Source organism: Nothobranchius furzeri, chromosome 19, assembly GCF_043380555.1.
Source record: "Nothobranchius furzeri strain GRZ-AD chromosome 19, NfurGRZ-RIMD1, whole genome shotgun sequence".
Taxonomy (NCBI): Eukaryota; Metazoa; Chordata; class Actinopteri; order Cyprinodontiformes; family Nothobranchiidae; genus Nothobranchius; species Nothobranchius furzeri.
This window is the reverse complement of record NC_091759.1, coordinates 9340304-9350090: the sequence shown is the minus strand read 5'-3', so window position 1 is coordinate 9350090 and position 9787 is coordinate 9340304. Positions and strand designations below refer to the sequence as shown.

The 9787-nt window shown below is 42.4% G+C and overlaps 2 protein-coding genes across 2 annotated transcripts; both read right to left on the bottom strand.

Annotated features, from left to right (window-relative positions):
* Window positions 1-421: 421 nt before the first annotated feature.
* ntaq1 (N-terminal glutamine amidase 1) lies at window positions 422-2116 on the bottom strand. Its single transcript, XM_015973445.3, has 6 exons — window positions 1958-2116; window positions 1669-1768; window positions 1407-1457; window positions 1176-1324; window positions 981-1105; window positions 422-892 (listed from the first exon to the last, which is right to left on the bottom strand). Exons 1-6 carry the CDS (start codon window positions 2020-2022, stop codon window positions 750-752), a joined length of 633 nt encoding a protein of 210 aa, XP_015828931.1. The 5' UTR covers window positions 2023-2116; the 3' UTR covers window positions 422-749.
* Window positions 2117-2433: 317 nt separating this feature from the next.
* Window positions 2434-9157, bottom strand: bop1 (BOP1 ribosomal biogenesis factor). Its single transcript, XM_015973447.3, has 16 exons — window positions 8991-9157; window positions 8048-8281; window positions 7875-7967; window positions 7610-7764; window positions 7414-7531; window positions 7232-7333; window positions 6944-7156; window positions 6713-6874; window positions 6555-6635; window positions 6387-6456; window positions 4303-4435; window positions 4034-4217; window positions 3675-3966; window positions 3499-3583; window positions 3311-3418; window positions 2434-3224 (listed from the first exon to the last, which is right to left on the bottom strand). The coding sequence occupies exons 1-16, from the start codon at window positions 9051-9053 to the stop codon at window positions 3071-3073; spliced, it is 2247 nt and encodes a 748-aa protein (XP_015828933.1). The 5' UTR covers window positions 9054-9157; the 3' UTR covers window positions 2434-3070.
* Window positions 9158-9787: the final 630 nt, after the last annotated feature.

Here is a 9787-nt window from a genome sequence, read left to right as displayed (position 1 = left end):
TTCTCAAAGGGACAAAGAACTCAAAAGAAAATAATCTTAAAGATTGTTTGATTGATAAAATAAAACAGGTTGCTTACTTTATCTGGATGTTGCTGTCCTGAGCTTCTTCCAGAAAAGAATTTGAAACCAAACATGCCTGATCCTCCTGTTTAAACCAGTGTCCTAACCACTCCTGCCATACTGAACACAAACATATGACAGGTGAAAGTGATTGCACAAGTTCCACCAGTCATCTATAACGGTAAATAGAACTTATACCCAAACACAAATCTGCTGTTAACTAGAATCTGCATAATTTCACCAAGTTTTAATTGTTAAAATATTCTGGAAACCAAGATTCAAATTGACACCAAAAGTTACAATTATACATTTAATTTTTATTCTATCATTGCGCTACAGAGACAGAGAATCCAACGCGATCAAAGATTAAATAAAATCTTTTTATTTCTCAGGAACTCAGGTGAAATCAAGGTGCTGATGCTCAAAGTTCTCACAGGCGTGTGTGATGAAGGATCACTTCAGTTTCCAGATGAATCTGTGACATGGCTGAAGCGCTGTCGTCGTCATGTTTCTGGTTTCCTCTGAGCTTCAGAGGCCAAGGTGAAACTCAAGAGAGGTCAAACGAGATGCAGCTCAGCCCAAAACATAAAGTTCAGTTCAATGTTTGTCTCAGTCTCTCAATCATTTCAGATTAAATGTTCATAATAACATAAAAGCTAATCACAAAACAGCAGCTGCCAGGATGCTGATCAGGATTGAGCTGATGATGAAGATGAAGAGGTGGTGGAGGAGCAACCTAAGTATTTCTGTAGAAACTGATTCAGACTGAAAACTGTCCCCCAGCCAACAGCTGGGCTCATGCTGATGAAGTCATCCAGGTTCATCTGACACCCTGAAGAGGAAATGCACCAAAAGTACAAAATCACCTTTTCCTAAGACAGGAATCAGAAAACATGCTCCACATTAACTTGATTTGTTACCAGTGGTCTTTAAAGGGGGGTAAGAGGGAGGGGGCTTCTTCCAGCTCCCATCAGGGTTCTTCATGTGAGTTCGATCAGACGCAAAGTTCAAGAGGAAGCTCTCAGCAGGAATCACACGCAACTTCCTGTCACAGATATGAGAAGGTGTTGGTGATTTCACTCCAGTGCATTACCTGTGTAATTCAGCAGTGCTACCTGTGATATTCAGGTTTGATGTGGTGGTCTGAGCGGAGGGCCTGGCTGCCATAAAGCCTCAGATTGCATGGGAATGACAGCTCTGTGTCCAGATCATAAACCAGAACCTCCGACTGAGGATCCACATGAAGCAGGATCACATGGTAGTCCTAAAACACCCAAAAAAACATGATTAACAATGTATTATTTTAATGCTCTGAGGCCACTTTAACAGGAAGGAGAATCATAGACCCAGATCACTGGATGGTCAGCGTGTCCAGACTTCTGCTTCCACAGAGGAACCTGAAGGAGAACAAATAACATCACTGATCAGCAGCAGCAGCAGAAGTCAGATCTTAGTGAAAATGTTGATTCTTTATACAAACTTGGCAAATTTAAGGGGATTCGTGATGATTTGTTAAACTTTAGACCTGTTGAGACTAAATCTGTTGAGTTAAATATGTTTAAAGGGTTTTGTAACACATGACAAACTTCTCAGAGCTGATCTTCTCACCATTCTGTTGTCATTAGAGATGAAAACCACAAAGAGCTGTTCCAGTGGAGCAGTCCTCGCTGTTTGAACAAACTCACACAACTTCCACACATTCTCCTCACTGCAAAGCAAATTAAGACATCACTAATCAAACAGCAAAAATAATCTAATAATAATAAAATCATATCCATAAGAATGTAGCAGCTACCATTTAAGCCAACTGCGTTTTGCTACAAAATTTGATGAATAATTATGTAAAACCCAACAAACTGGAGTTTTTTTTAATCATGATGTAACAGAATGGATTTACCAGTAACAGCTGGTGTAAACACAGAACTCACGACTCGGTGTGATTCGATCCTTTACTGCCTTCATGGTTCGGTGTTACACCGAAACCGCTCCGACGGTGTCACTTCGAAATGTGTCCCCATGGTTGAAAACTCTTGTCACATCAACTTCATTATAAAGAAAATTGTTTGTTTTTTGCTACAAAATTTGACGAATAATTATGTAAAACCCAACAAACTGAAGTTTTTTTCATGATGTAACAGAATGGATTTACCAGTAACAGAACTCGCGGTTCGGTGTTACACCGAAACCGCTCCGACGGTGTCACTTCGAAATGTGTCCCCATGGTTGAAAACTCTTGTCACACCAACTTCATTATAAAGAAAATTGTTTGTAGTAAATATTCTAAGAACATTTTGCAGACCCTGGTACCCGAATATTTTCGTTAAACATAGTTCCCGCTTGTGTTCAGCACAACTGATACATAAAGAAAGCTGATATTCTTAGAGATTTTATTCTTAAGAGAGGCCTTTAACCTGGTTAAACAACAGATACAACAAATATTCCCAGGCCTGCGCAGTCGTGCATTTACATGGTTATTACAAATACTTTTACTATTAGAAACAAGCTTTGTACAAAATACCCAAAAACTTGGTTCAAGTTAAAAATATCCATAATGATGAAATTTGAAGCACAAATACTTTATATTTGGGATAGTCCTAATTTCTGCCTCTGGCAACAAAACAAACAAACAAAAAAAAAAAACCTTTAGAGCTGTAATTATGTTGATAATTTTAGATAATTTTATTTCCTTTTTGAAAGCTGTAATAAATGGTCTTGTTTTTCAAAAAGGTAACCGCAACACAAACTCCTTTAAAATGAAGGCAGACAAATAAAACTACATTTTGTAGGTTTTAAAAAAAGAATCAATAATTCTCCTAGTTTTAACATACAGAGACAAATTGTAAGAACAATATATTTTATTGAAAACAATAAAATACATTTTATTGAAAACAATAAAATAAACTACAGAAAACAAAACAAAAAAAAAAGAAGAAGGTATCCTGGTAATCAGTCCATTAGGGAGGTCAGACTCCTCCCACACACACACAGAGCTGCTGCTGGTTAAAACACTTTAGGTGAAGAGCCGGATGGTGGCGTCAGCTCCTGAGGAAAAGACCCACGGCTGAGTGGGGTGAAAGATCACGTCCAGAACACCAAGATCGTGGGTGATCACATGACCTCTGAGAACTTTTACAGGTACTATCAGCGGGTTCTGAAGCAGGTCGCTGGAAGAGACGGCGGCAAGTTTTAATATCCTGTCTTTTATAAGTCTTGTTATGAATAGATTTTCAGGGTGTGTTTGTGGTCTTACTTGTAAACAGTCCCGTGACAGACGATCACCGATCCATCATCAGACGCCGAGGCAAACAGAGGGTAACCTCTGTGATAGGCCACACCCCTCACTGCTTTCTTATGGTGTCTGAAGGAAAGAAGTGATCAAAAAGCTTTATTAGAACTGGCACAATGACAAAGACTACTGATGGACTCTTAGGAGCGTACCGCAGCATTTTGTAAGGTTTGGTTGAGAGATCAAGGTCAAACCAGCTCATCCTGCAGTCGTAGCTCCCACAGATCACATGATCACCTGCAGGTAAGTCAGACAGGTGAAACTAAAGCTCTTCTATAGAACTATCTTTAACGTTTACACTGAGGCGGTGCCGTTGTGACCTACTGACCTCCAGGGTGGACTGCTATACTGGAGATCCACTTGGAGTTGGCTTGTAGTTTTTTGGTCATTTCCTGTTTGACTAGGTTGTAGATCCTCACACAACGCTGAGTGGCTACAAAGAAGTAGGGCCTGATGGGGTGGAAGGACACGCACTGGACAAGACCTTTACTCTTCCTGAAGGGATTCTGGCTCCGTCTCTTGCTCACCTGGTGGATGAACACCTGCAGGTGGCTTGAGTGTTCAGGCATCACAGATGCCAGGTAGTCTCCTTTAGCATGCCACGTCACCTGGTGGACAACCTGTGGGGACGCTGACCAGTTAGTTCCCACCAGACAAAACCCAGAATTATTTAGAGGACAGTCTCACTTTGGGGTGCTTGATCTTGAGACGGATCCCCTGATTTAGCTCCTCCCCCTCAGTTTCTGACCAGACCACAGGGTCTGCTCCATCTGAAGGCCCCTCTTCCTGCTGACCAGTAAGAAACTTCTCTGATGATGAAATTACCAGTTTGTCTGCCAGAGCAGGAGACAGGATCAAGACGGTGGACTCCCTAAAAAAACAGAAATAAATAAAAAAATAAAAAGGATGCATGTAACAGATTGATCTGCAAAACAGACAGAAAACCAGATCCTTACACAGCAACAGCCAGGAGACACAGAGACGGGTTTGGGTTCCATGCAACGCTCTTTACAGCTCCGCCCACCTGGATTGTCTTCATGCAACGGGACGAGCACACCTCCCACAACCTGACGGAGCAGTCATCGCTACCTGCAGACACGTTACAATGCCCACCTCAGTAACCAGACAGACCCTCGTTCCCAGGGTTTACAAGTACCGTATTTTCACGACCATAAGGCGCACCTAAGAGTCTTAAATTTTCTCCAAAATGTACGCCGCGCCCTGTGGTGCGGTGCGCCTATTGTGTTGTTGTAAGACGCGAACGTAGTAGAAGACAAGGGGCGTGGAATGAACCTGCGGACGTGAGCGAAGACAGACCTGTGGATCTGCCACATCGTCATCAACATCCTCGCTATTTGCCTCAGACTCCGGCTGTGAGTCTCCGCCCACTTCCTCTGCTTCCAGTTCAAAAAACAGCCGTACTATCTGAACTGCCTGGTGGACATGTATCCTTCTCATCATCCTTTATAGAAGCCTAATAAAAGCCGACTAAACTGTAGAGACAATAAATCTGTCCAGATCGCTCCAAAATATGACGTTAACCATCAATATCTGTCTAAATGTTTGTTGTTACTCCGCTCGCGCCACTCCTTTCCCCGCGAAGCGGCTCCTTTTTGCGCACGTCTCGTTACTCGTGCGGCCTTCCTCTCTCTCTCAGCTACATAATGATGCTTTTTATCAGCTGAATATGTGAGACTTCCACCAACAGCAAAAGGATCTCATGTTTTTGTGGGTTCTTTATGTTCACAAGCACATTCCCTCTCACAGATTACTAAACTGCTGTTTTGACAAGTTATCAGATTGTCTAAAAATAGGTCGTTTTTTAGTTTAGTATAACTCCGCTTTTACGTTGCCTATTAACAAAATTTAAAAACTGGGGTGTAGTTTATAATCTGCTTTTTAAAGCTGAATTGAAACCGAAACTCGGGGGAGGCGGAGCCTTGCTGCTACAGCGTCCCAAATCAGACCTGATCTAAAGACGCGTATACGCGTCCACAGACCCCAGAGGGTTAATAAAACACAATTCAAATCACACTATTTTCTTAGGCCTATTAATAACACACATATGATTTTGTTCGTGTGGAAAGTTCATGTGGTTAAATCCACCAACTACCGGTAAACACATTCTGAACTTCAACGCAGCGCATCGGCGCTTGAAGCGGCGCTGCGAACCAAAAAGTATCAGAACCGCTCACGGCGCAATCATGCATCAACACCGCTCGCCCGCTATTTCCCTAATAACACACGCTGTTCGTTTTTATTTCTACGTTTTTTTTATTTACAAAGATTGTCAAGAAGAAAGCGTGTTCATGTCAAATTAAACTGATCACAAAACACAGATTTACTTTCTTTATTTCGTTTTCCTCATCCAACCCCCACAAATCCCCGCGTGTCCTCCTGCAGCGCTCCCGGTGTACGCCCGGCTTTAGTAGGAGGGAGACCCGCGATTATCGCTTTGTCTCATTGAAAATGGAGGAGAGGCGGAGTTGCCTCCTGTGTGTCGAGCCCATTAGAAGAGCACGAGCCGTCAGCGCACGCAATGAGGAAGTGCACGTGCGCTCTAAACCAGGTCTGAACCAGGACTAGAGCAGTAAAGTGAAGCATGTTTTGGCCGTTTATAATTTTCACAATGTCTGGTTTGCACTGATATGTTCCGAGTGCCGAGTCCGCACAGATGTTTTACCGGTACGTTTTACCGTGCCCCCGCCTGCGCCCTATGGTCGTGAAAACAAGGTAGGCGAATTATATCTCAATAATGGAGCTTCAACAATCAGCTGAACCTAAATATTCAGTACAGCTGATGAGAGAACATCTGCAGGAGACCCCAGATGTTAATTCTTACTAACGAGGCCATGGTGATCTTTTAAATATTAAGTATTTAGTCACATAAACATAAATAAAAAGAAAAAGTCCTGGAAGGGAGCCGTCAAAAACATTTGATAGATTTGTATTTTCATTCATTTGTGAATCAACAGCTGTGATAAATATTCTCTCCTGGGATAAATTTAAATGACAACAGACAGGAGATGAGAGTTTTCACCTGAAGCGAGCCACTGTCCTGATGGAGACACACTAATGGAGCGAACCAGACTGCTGTGACCTCGATACACCTGAGCACAGGAAGATAAAAGGTACAGAGGCAACAGACGGCTAAGTTTGACTTCATCTGACCTTTAGGAGAGTTTTTATGCATCTGTGTTTATTCTACCAGGGACTGAGTTGTTGGAAACGGCTGCAGGTCCTTTGGTTTGGGAAGTTTAGGAATCAGATCTTCTGGATTCACATTTACCTGCAGGCAGACAGAAATTCAGTTCCGTCATAGCGTTACATCATCAGCCCCCCCCCCCCCCCCTAACGGGCCGTTACCCTCATCTTCCTCTGGCGGGGACACAGGTAAAGGTCGAGGCAGCGCTCAAACCTCTCATGGATGAACCGAGAAAATGCCGGAACCTGACGAAGACTCGAGTACTTGTTTGGAATAAATGGCAGCTTCCTGTCTGATGGGTCCTGCTGCTCCCATAGAGCTTTCTGTGGAGAGTGAGACGGGTTAGACCGAAGCAATCAAGCACCAACAAGAAGAGCAGCCGGCTGACAGACCTCCTCGTCCGTGAACAGGTACTCTGGTGGGGGGTTGTAGGACTCCTCGTGACCAGGTAGAGGGATTTTAGGAGCAGGAAGGTGCATCCTGTGTTTGGCTAGAATAGAAGAGTCCTCGCTGGCCCAGAGGTCATAGAAACGACCTTTACTGTCGTCTTCCACCCGCCGAGGTTTGATCCAGCCCATTTTGATAGCGTGCACCAGTTTAGAGACCTGTGGACAGGTGTGACAGACAGTTAAACATCAGGCAGGTGGAGGTGGGTGGACCTGATGAAGACATTCTTTTACCTTCTCCTTCTCTATCAGTGAAGGGATGAAGCTGCGTTTGTCTGCAGGTCTGTTTGTGACTGGATGAATCATGACCTCGTTACTGAAGAATTCCACCATAGGCTGGGGAAGAAAAAAAAAACCTGGTTTCACTGATTCTGCTGATATATTTACTGGCTTTCTCTTTAAACACCAAGTTTCACCTCATGTTCGTTGAAGTGAACGTCGCCAAACTGTCCTTTCTGCAGACGATTCACCAGCTCTATCTGCTCGTCTGAAAGCACGATGTCGCTCGCCGTCTTCTTATCGTGGACAGTTCTCCTGTAGACATTTTCATGTTCACGTTAGCATGCGGTGTTTAAATGTGTGGATTATGATGCATTATGTTAGCCTGGTCACCAATATTCAGGATTCTCCATTTTGTCCAAGAACTCGTCAAGCTCATCCTTGTTCCTGATTGGCTTAAAGATCTTCCTCCCATCCAGATCGTAGCCAATGTGAGGGAAGTCTTTGTACCACTCCATGGGAATGTTCCCCACAGTGTTCCTGATATCCTACAGAACAGTCACAACTGGTATGTTAGTACTTCTTTTAAACGGTAGAGAAATACTATTTTTACAATACTGCACAAAAAACAGACGTTTTAAAGATGATTTTGTCCCACCTCCTCATCTGAGCTGTCATGCTCGTACTCATTTTCTTTCTTTACGTCCTTTTCTTCAGTCTCTTCTTTCTTTTTGCTCTTTTTTACTGTTTTCTGCAGAGGCCAAAATACGAGAGACTAAATGTTGATCAGAGGGAAAACAAGCAGCAAGCCATCTGATTCGTGGGTCCTACCTTCTGACTCTGATCTTCTGCATTCTTATTTGATTCATCATTTTTATCATCATCATCGGCAGCAGAATCATTTTCATCATCATCCTCATCAGATCCCTCCTCCTCATCTTTATCCTCTTCTTCTTCAGAGTCACTCCCAGAATCCTCCAGTCCTGAATACACGCTGTCCACGCTGTCTGATAAATCATCATCATCCTCATCTTCCTTAAACGGTTTGTCGTTCAAGCTGAAGAGCTGAGGTAGAGTAAAACATGTCACACAAGACTCTTGTCTGTAGCCAAAAACCAATAAAATATACAAAACGGGAATTGTTGCTATTTATATATGTTATTCTGTTGGAGAAAGCAAAAAGGACAACATCACAGAGCTGACAATTATTACAGTGATCTAAATAAATCTAGGACAAAAAGGATTCTCAGGTCTGACATTGAACTGTCTGAGTAGGTAATTCTACACTAAAACACGTTACAATGTGATCAGTAGGATCATTTTCTGTTGATGTTTGCCCAGTACTAAAGTTTAAACAACTTCAAATATATTTGCTGTATTAGTTTTTGGATCTGTTAGCAAGAAATACGAAATAAATTAAATAATCTGGAGCAGGAAATATATAAATAAATAAAAAATCAAGGTTTAGCCCTCATCAGGTCAATCTTTACTTGAAACTAGCTGTCAACTCTCCATTCATTAAGTAGCAATTGAAAAAATAAATAAAAATAAACAGCATCTCTGTATTAGTAATGACTCTTTGACGGATAATTTGTCAAATGTTTGTCAGAGCATCGACTAGTTCTTTTCCTCAAATAATAACAACTAGAAACTGTCATGGGGTTACAAAGCTCTGCCAAGTGTTGCTAGGATGCCTTGCTAACAGCTAACAGGGAGCTGCTGACCAGTCCACTTCGTCCTCCTCTTCTTCGTGCTCGCTGACAGTGCGCCTCACCTGTTGTTCCTCCTCCTCTTCCTGAAGACTCCGCTTTTTGTCTGTTTTCTCCTTTTTCTTCATCTTTTTTAAGGTCGATTAGCTGCACGTTTTCGTCACTCTCCTCTACAAAACCACGTGGGAAACTTTCGGGGTCACAGGTTATGAGCGAGGAAACATGCGCGTTTGTTGCTAGCGCCCCCATGTGGTTGAATTTAAAAAGAGAGGGGGTGGGGCAGAGTAAAATGTTGTTGCACGTGATGGTGAAACGTGCAGCTCTGTGTCGCCCTCTCCGGGTGAAAATGTGTATTACGCAAATTCTGTGTAAAAATATGAAATGAAAAGGATAACTACCCATTTAAATTCTTAACATTGAATTAAAGGCAGGATATTAAGCCCACATCTGAAGAAAGTTCTCTCAATGTGGGGTTCTGTTTTGCCTTAGCCCCCGAAATGCCTTAAAACGGCCCTGGGTGTGTGACTGAGTTTTGAAGGTGATCTGAATTGTATCAGATGTATACATATTACATGTGTATAACTTATTGTTTTATACAGGTAAAAACATGTAGTGTAGATAAATCTACCTACATTTGACTTTTCAACACGTTGTTTTGTTTTCTTGTTTTTATGTGACTATTGTCCTGTCCTGTCTGTCTCTCATCGTCCTTCATCTCCTCTAAATTCTCCAGAAAAACTGCTGCCTGGATTCTTACTTTTTCACATCACAAGTTACTTTTGAACTAAGCAGATCAAAGGGATCTCCTGACCGCAAAGCGTAGTGCGCGTTTCGATGCTGCGTCAGTGAGGTGAAATCACCG

Excerpts from the sequence above, each read along its gene's own strand:
- bop1 (XM_015973447.3), bottom strand. The coding sequence starts at position 9,053 with ATGAAGAAAAAGGAGAAAACAGACAAAAAGCGGAGTCTTCAGGAAGAG. Across the intron at positions 8,282-8,990 it reads AAGAGGAGGAGGAACAACAG|CTCTTCAGCTTGAACGACAA; the intron begins GTGAGGCGCACT and ends ACTCTACCTCAG. Across the intron at positions 4,218-4,302 it reads TGTCTCCTGGCTGTTGCTGT|GGAGTCCACCGTCTTGATCC; the intron begins GTAAGGATCTGG and ends CTGTTTTTTTAG.
- ntaq1 (XM_015973445.3), bottom strand. The coding sequence starts at position 2,022 with ATGAAGGCAGTAAAGGATCGAATCACACCGAGTCGTGAGTTCTGTGTT. Across the intron at positions 1,769-1,957 it reads GTTTACACCAGCTGTTACTG|TGAGGAGAATGTGTGGAAGT; the intron begins GTAAATCCATTC and ends TTTGCTTTGCAG. Across the intron at positions 1,106-1,175 it reads ATCAAACCTGAATATCACAG|GAAGTTGCGTGTGATTCCTG; the intron begins GTAGCACTGCTG and ends TATCTGTGACAG.